Source organism: Sparus aurata, chromosome 3 (genome assembly GCF_900880675.1).
Source record: "Sparus aurata chromosome 3, fSpaAur1.1, whole genome shotgun sequence".
NCBI lineage: Eukaryota > Metazoa > Chordata > Actinopteri > Spariformes > Sparidae > Sparus > Sparus aurata.
In genome coordinates this window covers 6,920,348-6,943,855 of record NC_044189.1, presented here as the reverse complement: position 1 = coordinate 6,943,855, position 23,508 = coordinate 6,920,348, and the positions used below count along the sequence as shown (strand labels likewise).

The 23,508-nt window shown below is 42.1% G+C and overlaps 2 protein-coding genes and 1 long non-coding RNA gene across 3 annotated transcripts in view; 2 read left to right on the top strand and 1 right to left on the bottom strand.

Annotated features, from left to right (window-relative positions):
* rnf19b (ring finger protein 19B) overlaps positions 1-14,933 on the top strand; it is a 36,864-nt gene extending 21,931 nt beyond the window's left edge. Inside the window, exons 3-10 of the mRNA XM_030412411.1 lie at positions 5,054-5,253; positions 7,238-7,382; positions 7,493-7,655; positions 9,428-9,542; positions 9,845-9,985; positions 10,193-10,382; positions 10,555-10,689; positions 11,153-14,933. Coding sequence (XP_030268271.1) covers positions 5,054-5,253; positions 7,238-7,382; positions 7,493-7,655; positions 9,428-9,542; positions 9,845-9,985; positions 10,193-10,382; positions 10,555-10,689; positions 11,153-11,597 — 1,534 coding nt within the window. The 3' untranslated portion in view covers positions 11,598-14,933. The remainder of the gene's footprint in view (positions 1-5,053; positions 5,254-7,237; positions 7,383-7,492; positions 7,656-9,427; positions 9,543-9,844; positions 9,986-10,192; positions 10,383-10,554; positions 10,690-11,152) is intronic.
* Positions 14,934-15,968: 1,035 nt separating this feature from the next.
* ndufs5 (NADH:ubiquinone oxidoreductase subunit S5) lies at positions 15,969-19,627 on the top strand. Its single transcript, XM_030411329.1, has 3 exons — positions 15,969-16,104; positions 18,086-18,305; positions 19,416-19,627. Exons 2-3 carry the CDS (start codon positions 18,090-18,092, stop codon positions 19,518-19,520), a joined length of 321 nt encoding a protein of 106 aa, XP_030267189.1. The 5' UTR covers positions 15,969-16,104; positions 18,086-18,089; the 3' UTR covers positions 19,521-19,627.
* Positions 18,929-23,508, bottom strand: part of LOC115578383 (uncharacterized) — a 6,285-nt gene continuing 1,705 nt past the window's right edge. The window contains exons 2-3 of the long non-coding RNA XR_003983435.1: positions 22,491-22,609; positions 18,929-19,671 (exon numbers count right to left, since the gene is read on the bottom strand). This is a non-coding gene — a long non-coding RNA (uncharacterized LOC115578383). The remainder of the gene's footprint in view (positions 19,672-22,490; positions 22,610-23,508) is intronic.

The window sequence follows — 23,508 nt, the reverse complement described above, 5'->3', positions numbered from 1 at the left end:
ATTCTCTTCACTCTTCATAACAACGCAGTCGTTTTACCTCTGACCCGCTCTCCCCGCCCGGACCAATAACATCTCGCCCGGCGTGACTGTCAGGCCCGAGCGTCCAATGAGAGCAAAGAGTGGCCATCTCTCCGCCGGCTGTCAGTTGCTATGGCGACTATCGATGCGGCATAGAGGGAGCGTTGCCAGGGGTAACCGGAGTTGGGACTTAATTAAACAGATCAATACTCGCTGAAGTCATTGTTGTTGACTGACATGTAATGCGTGTGTTTCATGTTTGTGTGCGAGTCAGACTGACGCACGTCCAGTTCATCCAGGTGTTAGAGGTGTGTGTGTGTGTGTGTGTGTGTGTGTGTGTGTGTGTGTGTGTGTGTGTTCTAAGGTTGCATTTAAAGGCTCAGCAGGATTCCCAGGTGGCAGGACTGTCTATGCATGTTTCCTCTCGACATGCTGCACGTCAGCACTCATATAACTCCTCCACCTCCGCTTCCATCTCCTTCATCCCCTCTCCCCTCTTACCCTCCTTCTGTGTCCTTTTGTTACATCGCTCTCTCTCTCTCTTTCTCTCTCTCTTTCTCTCTGTTTGTCTCTTTTTTTTCTCCCCTGGAAATGTCAGCACAAATCCTCAGCGCCACATCAAAAAAATCAACCAATCGTGAGACAGCGCTGAGTGGGATGTTCTCCCAGGAAAAAAGCTGTTGTGTCAACATGTGCTGTGTACCGCAACAAGTCCAGAGTTAGCCCGATGACACACACAATCTTCTATCTTTCGGGTTTTATGTATTTTTAGCCAGTTGTTGTTAGTGGCACAGTTGGAGGGATGTTAAAGCCCGCTGAGCCTGTGATAATATGTCTCGACAAGGCACAAACGTCGCTGTTCACTCCAGGATTAAGTGTGCTAACTCTAGTGATTCCTTTAAATGTGTCATCCAGCGCCATCGCCAGGTCCAGATTTCTATTTTATGACCAAATGGCGGCAAAACTGAACGGCCTCCTCTGTACTTGGTGCCAGGTGCTAATTAGCAAATGGTAGCATGTTAACAAGCTAAACTAAGATGGTGAACATGCTAAACGTTATTCTTGCTAAACATTAGCAGGTTAGCATGCAAGCGTTAGCATTCACCTGGAAGCATTATTGTGCTAACGCTGCATTCAGGTGCTCCTCGGATAGTCCCACTTCATGGAGCAACATGAACAGCAGCTTTTAACGGTTACATCCTAAAATATCATATCACAGATTACTTGTGAGCCAAAACTTGATGTGCGGTACATGACTTTGATTAAAGTTGTTTACAATCAGCCCAGTGTTTTACTTTCATCTGCCATGTTTCAGCATCGTGTGACGTCAACTCGTTTCCTGTAATTGAGTTGTTGTTCCCAACTCAGAGGGCGTTTACGTGAAATTTCCCTGTCGGAAGAAAAGCGTTTTTCTGATTAGTCCGCCAGCACGCGAACGCACCGCGAAGTGCAGACTCACAGAGCGGACGGCATGGCTGTTCAGCCACAAGGGGTCTCTCAATCAAAACGAAGCGTAAGAAGTAAGCAGTGAGGGGTCATGGGAGTTGCTGGCGGCCGAGCAACGTACTTGAAACAGACTCAAATATCCCACCTGTTTGTGCTTTTCCTCCCACATGGGGAAAAAATAAAACTCAGAACTCAACAGCTTAAATGTCAAGGAGAAGAAATGTGCTTTTGGGAAGTTGAATAACGGGGTTTTCACAAGGTGGTCAGGGTGAGTTTTTTAAAGAGGGAAATGGTTAAGAACGAGGCTTTCTGGTGAATTTCTTGGTGATTACTCGTTTGAGACTGCTGTTCTGTTTCTGTTTAGACAAGCTCGAACCAGAGAGCTGATGCTGCAGAAAGAAAAAAAAATGCAAAACTGGCATCTCCGTGTTTGTGTGTGCCTTCGTTGGAATGAAATTTTATACGGTTACTGAAGCGTTGAGTCGGATCAGAGGGACTGTTTGACCTTTGGGTCCTGTCGAAAACACTGTGGACGGTTGACCATCGTTACAGAGGAATCTACTTTATGCAGATCTGCGCTGGAGACAGCTGTGGTGTCTAAATCCTCACAGATGCAGGGTGATGTGTCTCTGCAGGAATGCCAGTTCTTGTCTCATCTTGTCCCGAGAAAGTCGCTCCTGTCTCCTCTGATAGTCGTTAATTTATCCCGTCCTGAGAACAGGCCTGTCACTGCGCTCGAAGAGGTGGTAATGAGGGACATGTTGGGGCCGACGTGTTTGGAGGCGTGCCAAAACAATTACAAGTTTGCCGCGTTATCACTCCTTCGCCGCTCTTCTTCCCTTTTTGTAGTATAACTTGAGCGCCCGGCTAACGTGCAGAAAACCGGCCATTGTCTTTTTGTTTGCTCGGGTATAAAAAGGCTCAAAATGTTGAAATCCCTGCCGGCTTTTGTTATCACTCCTCCAGCATGTTTTCTCCCACTTGAGCTTGGTGACAACATTTGATGACTGGCCTCTTTTGTGATTTCTCCAGTGATTGACAGCCTGCGTCTCAGACTCTCTCTCTCTGTCTTTAATTGCCTTTTTTTGTCCTTGCTGTTACAAAGTGCCACTCTTTTTTGCTATATTTAGTATTATTTGCTTAAAACTGTGTTCGCCCAACGTCAGCGCAGAACAAAAGAATGTTTTGTCTGCTGCAGAGGCTTTAAGAATATGTATTCTTCATAAAGTCACGTGACAAACACCTTTTGTTTTATTGATTTCTATCTCTCTGTATTAGTTCTGGGCAGTATGGCCTCAAAATAAGTTTTATATTTAGGTTATATTGCATCACAGCATGCATCTTGATATTTTGAAATCTCCTCAAAAGCACTTGTGAATGCTGGATGATAAAATCAAATGTTATATATCGTTATTATTGATAGAATACCTCGAGATTTGAATGAAATTTGGTGACAAAAGTAAAAGGTGATGCATTCAGGGAACAACTCAATGTTACAATATTTCAGAGCATTTCTGCCATTTTCTCATGATTCAGTTCACTTTCTTGCATAAAGAAATAATCCATTTTAGAGATAGACAGATGATCAGAGCCGATATTTTGTTTTTTTGTTTTTTTTTTATTGTTATCAGTGTTTTTTTGTGTCTGGTTGCCAATTAGATCATTTAAGAACTGCACTGCTTTGGCTCCTTGATGACTAATGATCAGTATTGGCATTGAACAAAAAGTCCATCTGGATTGACCTGCAGGACGTGTCCATCGATGCAGCTAAAATTTCACACCAATTATCTTCTGCTTCGACCTTTTTTCACCGACTTCTGTCTGAGCTCAGAATAACTCGGTCTCGGCTGTATTTACACATCTCCCCGCGGCGAACGCTCTGTCTCCTCTCTCAGTATTGAGCCTTTTCGAAATCCATATTGACTGACCTCATCCCGTCTCTCTTCGGTGTTGTCCCTGAGTGATTACTGCATTGATCAAACCCTTCTCTCTGCTCTCAGTCCACAGAGAGCTTTCAGGCGAGGTAATCTGCACATTAAGGGGCCATTTTGGACACCTTCATTTCTCAGAGACTTAAGTTGAGTTAGCAATTAGCTGCATTTCTAAAGTGACATCTCGGTTATGTAAGGTGCTGTGAGACGTTTGGTGTCTTGGGTTTGTTGCACAGCGTGGAGCAAAAGTCATATTAAATCATTTGATTTTAGACTTTAGGAACTCAGAAAACTCTTTTTAACCAGCATGCTTTAATATATGTTGTTATATTATCTTGTTAGCAAAGAGTAGAAATATGTTTTAAACTATTTGTTAGACCGCCATGAAGTTTGGTGACGACATCCTCGGCTCCCAGAGACAGATTCGAACTTCTCCTCCGGCCTTGAGGTTGATATTTATGGCCGTAACTGAAATGTGGACGGATGTCGTGCCACTAAATTTGGCACGGACATTCACGCCCCCCTCAGGATCAATTGTTATAAGTTTGATGATCCCATAATTTTTTTTATATAGCGCCATGATCAGGTGAAAATTTCACTCTGTCCAATAACTGGAAACTAAACATCAGTCCTCAGCTGTACGTTTACTCACAACCTTCTGCAAACGGTGACGCATCTCTTTCTGTGGGGAAGTTTAGACTCTGGCCAGAGCAGAGTCATTTCATTTGGATTGTGCAATTAAGCTAACACGATAGCTCCATCCATTTTAGAGTCTGAAAGCCACCATTTCCTCGAAGATTAGCGTCGTCGGGCCAACGTGCAGTCCTGCAGCGGCGCAAATGTGCATCCCCGACGTCCACCAGATTAATTGGGAATCCAGGAGGGCTGCGTAATTAATCAAAACGTGCTCTCAACCGCGGCATTGCCGAGTCACGAGGAGCTGTGAATGTTTCCATGAAGGTGAAATGTGTGGAGAACTGTTTCGTGATGGAGCAGTGTAGCTCTGCAGAGATGTCCTGGCACACAAATCCGGCAGAAGCCACGTTTGTTTGGTTCAGAACCCGACAAAAATCACATCATCAGGATTTTATATATTTTTTACAAAACTGTGCAGTCCTAGGATCTGTTTATTGGTCCCACATGTTGTGTTCCTGCTTTGCTAGACTTGTTCATCAATCCGTTGATTCATTTCTGCATATTGATGTCAGGCAGACGTTCAGACTGGTAGATGTGGAGCAGCCAACTTGTTGATTCACAGTGTGCTTTTTTTTCCCTTCTTTCTTTTGGGTAATTAATTGGTAATTAATTGGTAACATACTGATTGTGGATGGTACTGTCCGGAGGTTAGAAGCTTTGGGTTGAGATGAAGACGCGTATGTGTGAGGATGTGAGCATGAGCAGCTGGATGAATGTGGAGGTGTAGGTAACATGCAACATACTGGGAGGAGAGGGACGGGAAAATAAAGGGATCACATACGGATTTCGATTCAAAAATCCGTATTAAAAGAAATGCCGTAACAACTGAATGTGCCTGTGTTTGACTTTCTTATTTCACAGTCTTTCAGAGCGTTTCATCTTTTTTTTCCGTCTTCGTTGTTTGACTTCTTCTGCCGCCGCTTTATTGAACCCCCGTCTCTTCTTCTGTCTCTTCCTCTCAGATTTGCCGTCATCGCCTCGGGCTGCGCCAGCTGTCCCAGGCTGGTGTGTCGCAGGGAAGGCTGCGGCGCCGAGTTCTGCTACCACTGCAAGCAGGCCTGGCATCCCAACCAGACCTGCGACTCGGCCCGCCAACAGAGGGCGCAATCCCTGCACACCCACAGCAACCACTCACCCAGCTACACACAGGAGCAGGGACCAGGTGAGGAGCTAAAACACACACACACAAACACACACACACACACACACACACACACAGCCCTCCCTGGAGGGTAATTGGATCAGAAGTAACCACAGTCTGGCGATACAGCCTCACACACACACACACACACACACACACACACACTGTGCAAGGGTGTGTGCTCGGCGCAGACATAAACAGACAGATAAGATCTTCTCCCCCAGCATTTCCGCCCTGAAATTATTTTTCACACCTCTGAGAAGTCTCTGTCTCCGTCAGCCTTTATCAAGTCAGCCTCTTCCGTCTGTCGGAGCGCTGAGTCAGACTCGTCTCGCGCCTGTTGTAGCGACTCCCCAATGTTTGCACCGCTGGGTGAAGTGTGCAGCGTTCAACAGAGCATGAGACACTATGTTTATATATATATATATATAAATAAATATATATGTCTCACAGCTTTTCCTCTCTGTGCATCCTGTCACACAGTGTTTTCAAAAAGTCCCCATAACATTTCTTCCAGATGGCGCTATGTTTAAGAGCTTTACAGTGAGATTTCAGTCAGTGGAAACTCATCTACCTCAGTGGTTCAACCGGAGTAACAGCAGCATCACTCCAGGCCACATTTATTTCATGCAAAAAGCAGAACTATATTCAGCAGTGTTGAGAATAATAGGTGAAAAATATACTTCAGAAAAACTCTTCCAGCTCAACTGTGACACGTTGAAACTTTGAAAAACGTTGAAACGTGTTTCTCTACTCGGCTTTAAAACATCATCAGCGAACTGGGAAGACGGAGTTCGTAGTAAAGTTGCGATTACTAGTCAACAAATCGAATAGTATATTGATGGTCGATGAATTTGCTTCTTTGGACTGTTGGCTGGACTAACTAGCCGAGCTAACTCTCTCCCAACATGGCCGCGCTCTGCAAATAAATGAAGCGGCGGTATTTCCTGAACTGTCGAGTCGTCCCTTTCACACGCTCGCTCTGGTGATGACGCCAACACAAAAATCTCTCCGCACATCGGAGCGTGTGCGAGCAAACATCCCTTACATGTGTGTGTCTTTAATTCCATTTTGATTAAAACGTCTATTAACTAAATCCCTCCAGCTGTCCTCGGTCGGTTTCTCCCTTATCTGTCTCTCTCGTCTTAATTCGCCACTTCCAGTTTGTTCCCCTCTGCCAAGCGTTCAGAGGAACTGACAACAGTCCAGGAGGATGAAAGTGACTCATGAAAAACTCCAGACCTCTGCCTCTCTCCCTACCTGTCTGTCTGTCTGTCTGTCTGTCTGCCTGTCTGTCTGTCTGTCTGTCTGCTTAGTGAACTGGATAGAGGCAGATGTACAAGAGACAAAGGGAGAGAGGAGAAATAAGAGGAGTGGAGCAAAAAAAAAGAAAGGAGAGATGGAAAACATGAGAGAAAGGAGAGTGTGTTGAGTCATGTCAGCAGAACAGAATACACACAAACACTAACAACTAGAACAACGACCTACACGCACACACGCACACACACACACACACACACACAGATCTGCCATCCTCTCCTCAATATAAAATGCCAAAATGCCCTTTAAAGAGCAGAGAGCGTCCAGATTTCAAACACACAGTAAATTGACCGTTTGGTCTTTTTTTAGGCTTCTTGGCTTTCTCTCCCGTTAAAATGCATTAGAGGACAAACCGCTGCAATTGTCCGACCCATTACTCTAATGAGGTTTGATTTTTGTTGCCAACGGGAGAGAGGGGAATAAAGCATCTATACAGGATCATTGCAGAGCTTTTAGTTTTTCTTTCACCGACAATATTTAACCTTTATTTGGAGTCTTGTGCATTCAGGGGATTTTTTCTGGATTTCTGCTGTTTTGAAGCTATCGTTGATGCGTTCAGATGAAAGATTAGTACATGATTTTAAAAAAGTGATGCGCAGATCGATACCACCCGCACATGTGTACATAAAGTTTGAAGCTACAGTCGATGTCACTAAGTGTTTCCCTCTCTCTCTTTTCCCCCCAGCTGATGACATCAAGCCGTGTCCTCGCTGTGGCGCCTACATCATCAAGATGAACGATGGGAGCTGCAACCACATGACGTGCGCCGTGTGCGGCTGTGAGTTCTGCTGGCTCTGCATGAAGGAGATCTCCGACCTGCACTACCTCAGGTACTGACAGTTGTTGTTTCGGCCTTTGCGTCGGCTCCGTACGCGGCCTTTTAAAGACGTGTAACTGGAAACCAACTCCATCCCTCTGTGTCTCCCTCCGTCACCATCAGTCCATCCGGCTGTACCTTCTGGGGGAAGAAGCCTTGGAGCAGGAAGAAGAAGATTCTGTGGCAGCTGGGCACCCTGATCGGAGCGCCGGTCGGCATCACCCTCATCGCAGGCATCGCCGTGCCCGCCATGGTCATCGGCATCCCTGTTTACGTCGGCCGCAAGGTGAGAAACGGTAGAAGAAGAAGAAGCTCCAGCCACTGTTTAATGAATCTCAAGGAAAGAGTGCAGCGCTTTAACCTTGGAATGATCGGGTCAGGGTTTCAGGATGGAATTAAAAAAACAGAGATTTAAACAACTGTATTGTTGTTGTCAGTCAGTGTTTCCAAAAGGAGTAAAGAAACCACAAAATATTCACGTTTAAGAATGTTTTTGTTTCTTTTCTTAAAAATGTTCTCAAACTGATTAATCGATTATTAAAATACAGTAGCTGGCAATTCATTGAGTACTTGACTAATCCATTCATCGTTTTTTAAAACACACAGCTTAAAGCAAAGTGCAGGCACGTAACTGTCTGTTTGTAACCAACTAAATTAAGGGTTTCAGTTTTGGTAAAGCAATCTGACTTTCTAAAATCAGGATATACTTCTGAAATAGCCGTGAAAAAGGAAATAGAAATAAAAGATTTTGGAGGAGACCTTTTATAAAGAGGAACTGATAAAGTGCATATGAAACATTAGTCATTATTCGTTATCACAGGTTTCCTCAGCCTCTTTTTTTTTTATTTATACAGTCTGTCAACATCAGAAACGCACGCCATGAAAACATTTCCCCTCATCCTTCCTCTTTTTGCAGCTAACAAAGATGTTTAACACCTTGGGTTTTTTTTTTTTTAACCCTTATTTTCAGTTCACTGAAAGTTTATCTTCATCCACACCCGGCTGGAGAAACCAGAAGTGGAAACCACAGAGTCATGGCGACACTCAGACAGTCTGTCACGGTCCTTCTCTGATGACAATCTGGAATTTACAGCGTTACAGAACAAAAGCCCTTTTTCGAAGTTTCAGTATGTTGTCCTCATTTTTTTTTTTTTTTGGGGCACGGTGCTGAAAGTTTTCTAAATGTCAGGAAGCACTTTCATTTCTTTCTAAAGAAGTTTCCATTCACATCAACGACCGCTGTGACACAGAGGAAGATTTAAAAAGGAGTTCTGTCCTCAGATCAGCTAAATAAAAGGCCTCGAAGTTATTAAAACATTTGTAAGATTTTTCTGAAGGTCATTAATTCTTAAGGTTAATTTTGACGATAAGGTTTTACATCGACACTCTAACTGATCTTTTAGAATCTGAGGTATTTATTTGAGGCTTACAGCAACTGAAGTAAAGTGAGGGCCATGAAGTGATCTTCTTTAGGAAACTGAGTTTTTTGAGCCTTTGGTTTCTTTTGATATTAAAATCCCTTTAATATTACAGTATAGTCGTCTTAAGGGATGTTTAAATGTCCTAACCCTGCAGATGAATGTCATCGTATCATGGCTGTGTCATTACTTTAAGCTAGTAACACTGTTGTATTATGTGCTACAATGCAGTTGTCTTATAAATAACTACAATAGGAAGGGCATAAAAAGACATTGTAAGATATTATGGCGCTCTCTTGTGGAGAACAGCGAAACAGCATGTTTTAATGTAATCTTTCTCAGGATCCGTGTGACGTGTTGAACGTGGTTAACTAGTGAGATAAACTGAAGCCGGCAGCTCAGTCCCATCACGTTTGCCTTCTTCGTGTTAAAACCTGCCTCAGGAGTTTCTCAGATTCGGTCGTCCGAGTCGAACAATGACTAACTGAATCTTTTCAGGAAACGCTGCGGCCTCGTCTGCTTGTGACAAGTTCTGACACAGATTCTGTTCTCTAGAAAGAAGCCTGCCATTGTTCTTCTTCGGCTCTGAGGTGTTCCAGGTGTTTGAATCGTCTCTCTTTGTCTCTCTCCTTTGCTGCAGATCCATGCCCACTACGAGCTGAAGAAGTCGTCTCGTCACAGAAGGAACCTGGCCATCACGGGAGGCGTGGCCCTGTCCATCATCACCGCCCCGGTCATCGCAGCCGTCAGCGTGGGTAAGAAACTCGACCGGACCGTCATCTGTCACCCGTCACGCTCTCTGACTCTCTGGGGCTGACGGCAGAACAGAACCGAGCACAGTTTGTTGATCTGCATCCAGACATGCCGCTCCACTGAATGCTAAATGAAGAATACAGAGTGATTCATGCTTCTTGGGGACAGCTACAACCAGACAGATACATTTCACAGAAGCAGATTTGAATCACTTCATAATTTGGAAATAAAACATCTCTACACACTTCTTCCTGCGGCGCCTCTGAACAGGTGTTAAACTGCTTCCGTTTCTCTCGCTCTTCAGGTATCGGCGTGCCCATCATGTTGGCCTACGTGTACGGCGTGGTGCCCATCTCTCTGTGTCGAGGTGGCGGCTGTGGTGTCAGCAGAGGGAAGGGGCGAGGTGTGCGGATTGACTTCGATGAGGACGACGGTCCAATCACAGGTGAGGACGCCAAACGTCTTCCAATTACATACTCACTCACAATCACATCCGATATACAGACTTTTTTGTGACTATATTTTTGCTTCATCGACTTATTTAGCCTTCAGTCTGAACAGTTACTACTTTAAATAAGAGCCAAAAGAAATACACATGGAAAACGGTGAAGACAGCGCTGATGATTCAAGCTTTCCCCGCGTGTTTCTACAGTGGCAGACGCGTGGCGAGCCCTCAAGTCCCCGAGCCTCGGCGAGAGCAGTCTGGACGGAGCGGTCAGCGGTCTGAGCACCACCTCCCCCAGCGAGGGGCTCTCTGTGGCCCCCGGGGCTCTGGGTGACACGCCACACTTCAACACCCTGGCAGGCGGCGCCCTGGGGACCCGCAACGCCAAGTACAGCAGGTGAGGAGAGGAGATGAAGTTGCACAGCCACACTTCCCTCAACGACATTTAGATATCGCACTAGGGCACCAGCATCACCGGACTCTGAACACACACCTCACAACAAACAAGTCATGGTCCGTGTGAATGGTTTAATGGTCAGCGATTAACATGATGGTTTGTCCTCCTGCAGGCTGGAGGTGCAGGCAGGCGAGCTGGCTAAAGAGTCAGCCCAGAGGGAGACAGGCAGCCTGGGAGCAGGGAGCGACTGTGCCAGCACCCGTGGAATGGCCGGATCCATCATCTCCTCCTACACACTGCCTGACAGGTGACGCTTTACTTTTTCTTTGTCCTGAAATATTTTATCGCAGAGAGTCTCGTTAGTTGTCACGCCGCGGATGCGTCTGTCTGTCGCTCTGTCAGATTTGATTTGGACGCGATGTGATTGAGATAACAGAATTAGAACTAATCTGATGACTTGGCAGCTCGCTGCCACGATCTCACGTTGTTGTCTCATTTGGAGCGACGCCTAAAGCTGCAGAAATCCCTCCGTACATCGGCGGCAGCTTCACTCAGCAGATACTTGCCAGGAAATGTAGGGATCACAGCGGAGCCACAGTTCCTGTTTTTAAAATACTGTGGGAGCATTTAAGCCAATTAAAATTTACTTACATTTTATATTTACTTACATGGTTGTCAAGATGAAGATTTTTTCTGAATGGTTGCGTGGAGAGTTTTACTCAAAAGCGTCACACTGCGACTGACTAACTGTACGTCTCGTGTCTCTGCAGGGAGTGCACCAACCTGGAGATCCAGGTGGACATCGAGACCAAACCCAGCCATCTCTGCCTGACCAGCGAAGAGGACCTAACCCCGCCACCGGGCTCCGCTGCCATGGCGACCGTCTCAGGAGGGGAGGAGCCTCAGGACTGCAGCTCCAGAAGGGGCGGGGCTTTGTCTGGCTCTGCGTTGGGACTGTCACCAGGCGCGTCGATCAGGGAGGGGCTCCGAGACGTCACCCTGGCTCAGCCGGAGAGCATCCGCAGCGACCTGGAGATGTCGGACACTCAATCAGACGACATCGCAGAGCTGACGTCCGACGACTGTGACTCCCCGCACCCGAAAAGCTGTCACCTGGCGGCCAGCCAGCAGCCCCAGCCCCCCTCCTGCCGAGCCCTGAACCCCCCCGAAGGCCTTCACTGTCCCGCAGACAGCAACGTCATCCTCTACGTCTGAGAGAAGCTCTGCTCTCAGGATTGCACAAAAAGAAAAAAAAAAACTAACCAATCCCACAACAGTTCCATCTGAGCTCTCCTTTACTTCATTGCTTTTTATTTTTGATTTCGCCATTTCTCGTTTTGCTGCTTCTGCGACCCCACAGACACCGTCTTAAACACAGACAGCGTTGGTTTACTTTGGTCCGTCTGTCTTATCTATCTACCTGTCAATCTCCTCACTGAGTAAATTGTCAGGGTTCTACCTCTGAGATTTATAAGATAATGATTTATTGTTTACTCCTTGGTGCAAAATGCCTTGGCTACTTAAGCAAAAAAAAAGATAAAAAAAAAAATGAAATGAACTGAAAAGAAAAGAAAAGAAACAAAAAGACGTACAAATTTTCCACAAGAAATATTGCAAAATTGAAATTATGAAATACGGTGAAACGTCACCAAGCACAGCAGAGGGAGGAGGATTGTTTTCTGAGTACGGGGCATGTTTATAACAATGTGTGAGTGAATGTGGACTTTGTACTCAACTGTTGTGGCTTTATTTTTTTCTTCTTTTCCTCTATTTATATTCAGATGACCTTGAACTTTTTATGATTTGCTGTGTGCATGAGTCTGCATGAGCCATGCCTTGTGTGAACGGTTTAAAAAGGGCAGTGAGTTTCTGTTACACTGGTGGAAGTTTACTCTAGAGGATGAAGCTGCACTTGAATCTCACTTTCCCTGCACAGAGGAGGAGGAAGAGGAGGAGGAGGAGGACTTGGGATTTAAAAAAAAAAGTGTTTTGAATTACAGAAATAAGTGATTGAGTTCCGACAGTGACGTGGCCAGAAAACTCTGCAGAGAAATGCACTGAGAGAAGCTGTTTTAATTGATTCAAGTCAGTGACCGTGTTCGACCTTCTTCACACTAACTTTGGACATTTTGAACAGTTAGAACAAGTTGACCGACTGTTCTGCACTGAAACGCACAAACAGACTTTTGTTATTTCACAGATAATCCACCGAGAGATTTATATAAATTCAAAGTATGACGTTAATCTGTAAAATTTAGGAACCAGAAGTCTGCTGGAATTTTTTTTTTTTTTTTTTTTACACAATATTCAGCTCAATAGGTAATTAAATCTTCAATCAAACAGGTAGGCAGCACACTAAAACACACATGCTTGAATGTGGAAACCAACCACAGTCCTCTGGTGCTCAAACTGTCAACACACTAACATTTTTTTTTTAAAAACCTGATATCTGAAGTTACACAGTAAAGCAGCAGTGCAACTTCTGACTTAGACTTAGAACAAAATGTGTATTGCAGTAATAATAAAATATTGGCAACAGATCGAATAAATATAGATCATTTTCTAACCTTTATTTGAACCATTATGGATTATCATCGAGATTTGATAAAAGAGCAAAAAAAGAAACTCCAAACCAAAATGACACGTTACATTTCACACAAAAGAAACAAGCAACAGACTTTAAACGAGCAGCAGATCACATCAGAACAATGAATCTTCCAGTGTTCAGCAGCAGGTCGGGTGCTTTTAGTGGTTGAATTGTCCTTAATCCTATTGTCCACATCTTCTTTTTTTAACAGTTGGGGTCACACGTCATAATTATTGTTGTCCATAGATAGAAAAAAGACTTGTGAGTCACATTAGCGGTGTTTGAATGGATTCGATCTAGAGCCACAACGTGCAATTATTTTTAATATTTTTCCAATCTGCCCTTTAGTTCGGGCCATCATCATTTTTTAGATGTCTGTGAGCAGTTTCACCAAGGAGTTGTTTCACATCTAACTTTGAAGGTGAAATGTGACAGAAAAGCAGATATCCAAACAAATTAATTTAAAAAAAAACTCTCCTTTTGTTCAATCAGGCCAAATCCAACATCAAACTCGATAGAACTCACTCACTTATAGATACCAACCACCTACATACGCCTGATTTCTTTAATCAAGATCCAAGAATGTCTTATTTTTCTCATTATCTCACAAACTTAAAGAGAGTGTGTAAAAATATCCTGGGTCCATCCCTTGATCTAGATCTGCACTAAAGTTTATGTAGTTCAGTAGTTTTTGTGTAATCCTGCTGACAAACCAACAAACAGACACAGGTCTCCTTCCTTCACCAAAAGTACAAAAATAACTTTACTATCATAATCAGCAAATTAAATCAGCATCAGAGAAGCTGGAACCAGAGAAAGTTTGGAATCATTTTGACTTCTCAACAAAGGATTTCACCACTGAGCGCTTGACTTCCTGCTTCGACCTGCTGCTCTCTGCTCACTGTCAGAACTCTCTCACTGGCTGGTTGTGTTGTGTGTGTGTGTCGTGTGACTGGACACACAAACACACAGAGATGACTGGTGTTGTTTTCAACAAGTTAACTGGCTGTCTGACCCACTTGAACATTGTGTGTGTGCCTGCGCGTGCGTGTGACTGAGTAAATGGACTTCTGATGAATGTATTTGTTCGTCCCACTTTGTTTTTGAATGAGCACTCGTGCACTTTATCTGAATTTATCCTATTTAACTTTTTTTTTTCTTTTTTTTTTTTTGCGACCCGTCGTCTGTTGCTATGAATGAGTTTTACTTCATTTGCAAACAAAAGTCTGTGGTACAACCAAAATAAAATCACCTACCAGAAGGCCTTTTATGTTGGATGTAACTGAAGAGGGTTTGGTTCCAAAACATCATCGTCATTTTTATCATTCAGTCATTTCTAAGGGCATCCACTGTGTTTTATCAAAGTTCTGATCCGAGGACTGTAATCATCTTATTTTCTTCATGTTTTCTTAATCAACTTCATTTCGCTTTTGGAGCCAAACACTTCAAATATTGATGCCGATAAGCTTTTCTTAATCATACTCACTAGCTTGAATTGTTTCTTAGCTTTGTATCACCTCTGTGCTTCAGTTTTGAAAAAAAAAAAAAAAAAAAGGTTTTCTACCAGGCTTTCCGATTAATCTGCGAGGAATCCACATGGGAACCTTTCTCATCTCAGAGTAGCTTTATGGATTTAGCTGCTTATATAACTTGGCAGTGCTTTGTTTGGTCTGCACTTATCACTCGTTTCTGCCTGCCTGCCTGTGAGAAAACACACGAATGTACCACGGATGATGTGTGAGCGTTCATGGAAACGTCCCATTAAGACCACAGGTGGTCCTGTCCTTATTTGACAAAAGGTTTTAGAGTATATAGATAGCAATATTTAAGTGTTATTATATTGTTTGTGTATTTCCTGTCACTGTTAATGCCCCGCCCTGTGTGGGGTTGTACATGCAGGACTGTGAAAGACAACTTGTGGACCTTTGGGGGAAAAAAACAAATAAACACAATCTGATGTTGCACAAAAGCTCGGAGTCTTTTTATTTATCTAGTTTATAAGAAAAGTGAAAGCTGTTGTGTTTTTTTTGTCAGACATCATTTTATTAACTACAAAGTGACAGAAATCATTCATGAAGTGTTGCAGTCTTTTACTGAGAATTAGTGAAAATGTGAAAAATGTTATTAAGAGAAATTGTTCCAGTACTTCAGAACTTTAGAAACTTTAGAGCAATTAATATTAAACTGTTCACAAAAGACACACACCTGGTAAAATATGACCCATCAGAAAGTTCTTTATTGAAACTCCATGACTCCATGTTTTCCATGACGTAATAAACAAACTGACCTTAAAGGACAACACAGTTTCATACTGTTTTACTTTGTTTATATTTGGCGGACCCTGCCACCTTTCTCTAGCTCCAAACCACGTTTTAGAGACCTTTTTTTTCTCTGAACAGCTTGTTTATATAGTTCTTAATCAAATAAATACCTCAGAGTTTGTATTATTACCTCATTAATGTTGTAAATTTAAAATTACGAGTTAGAAATTCCACATAGTGCCCCTTAAAGTTTCCCAGGTCCGAACACATAATAAAAAATCTTAAAAACCAAATCGTATAAATGCTTGAAATAAACAATTTAATCGTTTTGAAAGAAAAAAATTGAAACATTGATGACAGTCCTAAAAATTGCATGTAGACAACTTATATGTTTTATTTTTACAGCTGAGGTGAAGATTGTTATTCAGGTTAATATATTTCAAAAACGCAATATTTGTGTCATATCTACACAGATTTAAAAACATGATAGAAGAAGAATGAAGGGCATCAACCATAATATGAAGAAATAAATGAATTGATTAAATGAAAATATACATGTAAATATAAATTATGGCAGTGCTGCATTAGAAAATCTACATGGGGAGACATAAAGACAATAAATATTGATTTAATATAATTAAACTATATGTTTATGTGTATATGTTGGCATGTTTAGTTGTAGATCTGGCAGTGCTTTGGTAAATACCTCCTCACTGTCTTGTCCAGTAGGCGGCGGTACTGCACCGTTAAGCAGCCAGAAGCACCGTCGCGTCTCTTTACGACACTTTCTGTCACTTTACGGCCGTATTGTTGCCAGACGTAAAGCGGAACGCGTGGAGTCGGAGGAAGGTTAAAGTGGGCCCTACAAAACACGGTAAATACGTATATTTTCTGCTTTATGTCGGTATTTTAAAAGCACTTTTCTTAATTTAACACAGTGTAGATTTATTTATTGTTTGAAAATAGTTCCAGTTTGTTAAAAGGAGTGAAATGACAGCTGCCGGTGGTTAGCATGAACAGACTGTCATTGAAGGAGACTCATGAATTTATCAAACGTCTGACCAGGGGACACATTTAGACAACGGTTGTAGCTCATATGTATATATATGTTGATTTATATTACATAGCGACAAATATGGAAAGATTTATCGTAGAGCTGTTTATTTCTTTAACAGAGCCGTTTAGCCAGCTAGCTGTTGTGGTTAGCTAAGCGCTAGCTAGAACTTAACGGTTTGCTAGCTGCCTAATGTTAAAGTGAGGTTAGGTTAGTAAATAACGGAGGGAAGAGATTACTGGAGCTTTATAATAGCTACAATATTAAATAATACATTCTTGCCAGTAACATATCCTTTGCATGTAAATCCTTTGAGTATCTCAGGGCTAAAATCTGGAGAGAAAACAAGGAATAGCGAGCAGTGATCTTACTTAATGATTGTATTAATGCCCTGCTGAATTGATTCGTATATCATCCGCATATACGTTTGTAATACAACAGTGGTACAATACTCTTTATATTTTGATTCCTGACAAGCCAGGACAGCAATGAAAACGAGTTATGTTAGTTTTAAATGTGCACTGTGTATTTCGTGGGAAGAACTTAAATCAGAAGAGAAATATCTTTATTGATTGATTTCTTTGCTTCTAAACAAACTAAATAAACAAACTCTCCACACAGTTTCATACTGTTTTACTTTGTTTAAATTTGGCAGCCTGTCACGTCTCTAGCTTCTAACAAGTGTCCTTATTTTACCTCTGAGTTCTGAATTTATTCTCCAAAACTACATAGTTAAAAACTATAAGTCTTTTTGTCCTGTCATATTGAATAACTTCTCGTTTGTATCAGCAGTGAACCACCACATTTTTCTGTCTAGTAGTTATAATTTACCAAACACCATCATGTCCAGAAAGATGAAGATTTGTTTTAGCTGTTATCATTTTTCAATGTCACAGCGAGTTGGGAAAGGCTGCCGCTCTCAGACCTTCACTAACTGCTTCACAATGAATCATTCTGCATCGCTCATAATAATAGCAGGTTTTTTGTGCTTTTCACCACAAACAAAGACAATTACACCACTGCAAACAGTGGTCCCATCATCACACTATCCATGGATACACATACATGCAGACACACATGAGGAAAAGCTCATTTAAACATCAAATGAACATCTTAAGAGAAGGAAGACACAATTAAAATTATTATTTACATGATTGAATTAAATACACTACTGTCCCACCTTATAACCCCACATTATAAGCCTTTCTTTATTACAGTTTTAAAGGAAGGGGTCTAGAAAAGGTAGTAACCTGTTGTATGGTTTCGATCATACCATTTTTCAGTCAATTTGAGTTTTTGCATTAAATAAGAAAATATTACATTTCTTTGAAACTGCAACAAGTGCTGGAAGTGCAGACTGGTTATTTACTCTGAATAATGTGGTGCTTCATAATTTACACACTGCTGCGTCCGAAGCACTTTCTGGTCCCGTGTAATAAATATGCAGTTGGCGATTTATTGAGAACATTTCTCACAGGTAGCAGTTGTTGAAGAAGTTGGCTGAAAAGTCTTTAATACGTCATGGCTATTGGCTGTTGATGTTAGTTAAAACATGCAGATGTGTTTCAGCCATTGTCACATGATTAGTCTAGCCAGTTAAAGCCACATGGCGGACCATATTTAGCAGAGAAAATCACAGCTAACAAATAAACAAATTAATATATATCGTTTTTCTTCCACTCTAACACCTCTAGTGCCGAGGCAAATGTTTCTGCCTCCCCTTTATCTACATTCCCTCTGACTTGACCTGTTCCACCCGTCATTTTCTCATCCTCTGTCTCTTCCCATTCTTCCGCATTAGCATCATGCCGATTATAGACCTGCAGAAACGGCTTGGCCTCAACCTGGACAACTGGCTGCTGCTGCAGAGCGGACAGCAGCCTTTTAAGATGCCGGCGCGCTGCCATGCTTTTGAGAAGGAGTGGGTCGAGTGTTCCCACGGCATCGGGGCGACCCGCGCCAAGAAGGAGTGCCTGGTCGAGTTTGAGGACTTCTACGAGTGCATGCACAGGGAGAAGACAGTAAGTGTCCGGGTGTGAAAACTAGTATTTTTGAATAGTTTTGACTGCTGGGTCGTAGTTAAGAAACTGACACGTAATTTATTTGTCAGTTATTGTGTCCTGTTTCCATGTTGGAATTGAGCTCACTCGCTATAATTTGCCACTCGAGTGGAAAAAAGAATCAGTACACCAGCAGACATGAGCGTACATGCTGTGAACAGTACTGGGATGGCAGCAGCCTGGAGCTCAGAGGAATGACTGCTTGTGACTTTTGACATCAGCTGATTTTAGCAGCACTTTATGTTTGATAATGTGACCTTTTGTGAAATGGATGTTTTAATATGTTTTTGTTGTTGTTTTGTAAGGTTTAAAAAAAAAGTCCCTGTTCTGACGTTAAATTCCAGAAATGTTCTGCAGGCTACAACACTTGACCTTGCCATCATCATTGGGGCGAGATAATGACTGAATTTTCACTTTTGGGGTGAACTAATCCTAGTATTAGATGTAATTGCTTCCCAACAGCTTAATCAGCCTTAATATCTAATATGTTAGCATTTCTGTAAACCTAAGCTATAAAAAACTGCCTGATTGTTGTATTGAGTCTGGTGTTAGGGATTGTAAGGAGGAGGAGAGGAGAGCATTCATTAAGAAGGGTTGAAAAAAGTTTTAATAAGAGTTTAAATTAATAACAGAACTGTACTCAGAAAGAAAAACAGCAGCCTCATCTAATCCTTTAAATACTGTCAGAGTTGAACTCAGGTCAGACTTGATGGTGTTGTGTGTCAGCAGAAGAGAGACTGACAGATGTACCGCCTGTCCACTGCGAATGTGCTGCAGCAGCAGGATCTTCCTTCATTTGCTTTTTAGCAGCGTCTCGTTCTCTGAAAACATGATGGCGAAGAAACAGGATGAAGTGCTGATTTAAGACGAATGTCAGGCTAAGACAACATCACACAGAGACACCTACGTTTAAAAACTGTTCATCTAGTTCTTTTGTAGGTATAAACGATAGTGTTGACATCCAAATGGTGGAGGGATGTAGAACATTCTCTTTAATGACTTTATTCTTCTCCCTGCGTCTCCATCCTGTCCTGCCTCAGCACTTATCTCCCCTTCTCTTCCTCCCTGCAGCACGCGAGGCTGCATGCCATCCGTCAGCAGCGTGACAAGATGGTGAAGGAGGGGACCTACACGCCACCGCCCTGCCACTCGGGCAAGGCAGACCAGGTGCCATGAGGGAACACGCAACTGTCCGCAGTTCTGTTCATGTGTATAGTAAATCAGATCCCGCTATTCCCCGTTCTTCTGTACAACTTTGCAAATAAATGTTATCATCCACTGTCCTCTGCTTCTCGTCTTTTCCTTCACTGTAGTCTTCTTCGTCTCTCTTTCAGTGTACGCGGTTATGTGGAAGAGAGAAAACAATAAGGCGGAAGTTAACAGGAGTGTGATTTGTTTATGGTTTTACTCAAATAATTAGCAGGTACATTTATTGTTTAACAGGCATATGTTTTAATTCATATTTATACACTTATAGTAATTGTACAAATCATAATAATTCAAAAAGTAGAAAAACTTTGTCATATGCTTTGACGTCCTGTTGCCAGGATACTCGAATTTCTAACATTGGTACAATTCCTTTAACTAGAATGACACTCGGTAGAGTGCATACCTCTGCCAAGGCCCGACATTCCCCTTTAATTGAATCCAAAATCAAATCAAACATCTGCTAGATCCAGATTTTTATTTGGATCTGCATCAAATTCTCCTCCGTCATAGATACCAACCACCTCAATTTGCCTGATTTTTTCACTCATAGACATCCTGCATTATTGCCATTGAAACAGCGGAAAATGTAAAAAAGAAAATCCTCCATCCTCCATTCATGGAAATCCGTGTGTGTAATCCTGCTGAGCAGCCAACAAAGAAACAAACAGACAAGAGCATAAACCTTCTTACCGTGCCACTTGTCTGAAGCAGTAATGGCTTAATGCTCAGAGCTTGCAATATAAAAAAGTCATCAAATAATTCAAACCTGTCTGTCTGTGAGTGATGACATGCAGCAGACCATCAGTATTTACTTTACAGCTTCACCACAGCTGCTTCATTGACCGCTGGTGAATGATTTAATGTTATCTCTGCCGCTGTGGTGATGGTGTATTGTGTTCAGCTTTTAACTACAGTCCATTTTCTTAACCTGGTGACCTAATTTTAGTAAACCACTAAATTGATTGGGGAGTAAATGCTCCCGAGGGACATCTGCACCCACTCCGCGAGAGGCTGATGTAAGTGGACGCTGTTTTGACATCCATGATTCAATTACCAGCGTTTAACTCAGACTGATGGGATTAGGAGGCTCTGAGAAGCGCCACAAGATGGAGCCAAGAGCACAGAAAATACAAAACATCTAGTCTTTTTATATTCAATGGTCCTTTATTTTCTGATTTGACAAACAATGACCGTTTCATGGCTGAATTTCTGTCAGTTTTCTTGCTGTAGCTACCACTGAGGACACAGCGGTCCTTTTAGGATTTAATGATGTGGAGAGACATCTACCCTCACAGTTATACAAACTTTCTGACCGAAAACAAAATAATGAGTAGAGTCAACTAGGATAACATTTCTGGTATAAGATTGATCAAAAATCACATCCGGGTCCTGGTTCATCTAAGTGCTTCACTGAGGCAACTGAACTGTTTTGAAGTTCTTCCTCCGTCTTCCAAAAGATGAGAACAGATATAAATGGAAAATTGATCAAAATGAGCAGTTTTAATAATCAATATCAAAAGCAGGATCAGTGATTCTCACAGCAGTGTTGTCGCCGGTATTTGTTCTCTCTCCTCCTTCACTTAGCATATTCTTTAATTTATTTGACCATATGGCTTTAGTGTTGTCCATTGCAAAAAAAATAAATGTGGAGGTTATGTCACACTTGATACCATGCAGCCTGTATTTAAAAAAAAAAAAAATCAAAAGTCAACCGAATCAGGGACAACCCTAAACATAAGATCACTTTTCGCACAAAAACACAAGTAGTAGCGTGGGATCATGGGAGTTGTTGGCTTCATTGTCAAAAAAACACCATTGCAGATGAAAATTGATACACATTTCTCGGCAGAAATGATCACAGACAATTTGTTTTTAAAGGTGTTTCCCCTATTATTCAGTCATGTTCGCTGACTTCCTTCCTCACTCTTGGAAGTTATATCTAAAGGTGACCAAATGTAATGCAGCGATACCCTGAGCACCTCTCTGATGACCATTGTTGAAAACATTTGGGGAAAATTTATGAACACAACTCAACAAAATGTATAAGAAAGGTCAAGCTTTTGTATAGTTAATGCTTAAATGTTCCATATTATACATTTTAACTCCAGGTTCTTCTATAGTCCAGGCTATAACACGGATCATTATGGGTTTTTTATTGAGGTCTAATTATTGGAGATGACTTGGAGGTTGAAAACCGTTCAGGATTTAGTTTCTTTATAATAGAAAGGCATTTTTTACATTTACAAAAATCCTCTTGCGACCCTCCAGACTTACCCTCAGTTGGAGAACAAGTACTGAAACTCAACATTAAAGGTCTAATTATTGGAGATGACTTGGAGGTTGAAAACCGTTCAGGATTTAGTTTCTTTATAATAGAAAGGCATTTTTTACATTTACAAAAATCCTCTTGCGACCCTCCAGACTTACCCTCAGTTGGAGAACAAGTACTGAAACTCAACATTAAATCAAACTTAAAGATGTTCCACTGTCAGAAACTGGAGTTAACCTGTGCAGTTTGGACAAATCCCCACAATCTAAATTGTATAATCAGCTTGATGTCATATATTAAAGTCTGATCCATTAAACTCCACTTCATGGAAAACGTTTTCCCATGAATGACTCGTACAATGAATCTGTGTCCGAAGGCAGGCAGCCTCACTGATATCTGGAAGTCTTAATGTCTTTATTAGATTATACTACATATAATCACAGGCTGCGTCATACAACATTGTGCTGTACCTCCATTCACGTAATCACAAGGTTTCAATTGTGTAAATTCAATTTTTGTCTGCAGCCAGAGGCACCATGCCGATCAGTGGAGTTGCGTCAGGAGCTCCTGATGTATACGGCTCTGTTTATACTGAAGGATAATCAATCAGCTGTGATCAATAATTAACTGATAGTGAATGAATGAGCGGTGATAGTGGTGAACTTTACCCCGTGTTTTGTGGTCACAGCAGCTTCAGTCCTTGTGGCCGGTCAGACCATTAGCTGCTGTTTGATTAAAGCGGCAGCAGCACAGATAATCCAGCCGGACTTCACTCCCAGCTGATCGGCTGCGATGGAGGGAGGATGAGAGAGAGAGAGTCTCTGGATTATCCTGCAACAGAGCCCAGACACCAACAAGCAGCACCACCACCCCCAACACACACACACAGATCCCAGTTGACCCAGTGCCTTATCAATCTGAGAGCAGACAGTCTTACAAAGACAGACAGGTCAATTTATACGTGATCCATTTTTGATTAACCCGTCTAATCTTGACAGTTCGAACCACCTCTGCTGCTCAGTCAGGCTCTGCTGTCATATCAGGACTCAAGGCTCCATGATGTCATGTGATGAGTCATGTGACCAAGAGATGTAAACAAAGAGTAAAAGCTACTACAGAACTCAGAGATGCAGATTAATGAAATAGAAAAACACATTTCCTTTTTTTACTTCACCAGGAAGCACTGATGGTAATTTTTCACCGCTCTCTGACATTTTATTGGCCAAACAACAAATGCAAATGTTTTACTTGTCGCTGAGCTCGCATACCATGGAAGTGAACGGGAGCTGAATATTTGCTTCTGTTGATTTTGTGAATATGTGGCCATAACGTTGATAGCTTGTGGGCAGTGCATCAAACTTTAAGTGAAATAATATCATACTGTCACAATATATATATATATATAGCTTATTTGAATATCCAGCAGACAAACACAAATGTTAGCATTTCTCTGGAGACGTGTTTCTGCTAGAGCCTCCCAGTCTGGACCACTAGATGCACGGCTAACTGAGCTAACTGGCTAACAGCATCTACAGTTAGCGGTTACTCCTGTGATACGTTGTTCGTTTAAAGAAGTAATTCGACAGGTGGTCACTTCTTACATATTCCACCTTAAAAGGTCGAATAACTACAAATCTATCAAAGTTAAATGCAATATAATATATAATATGGAAGATTTTTTTAGAG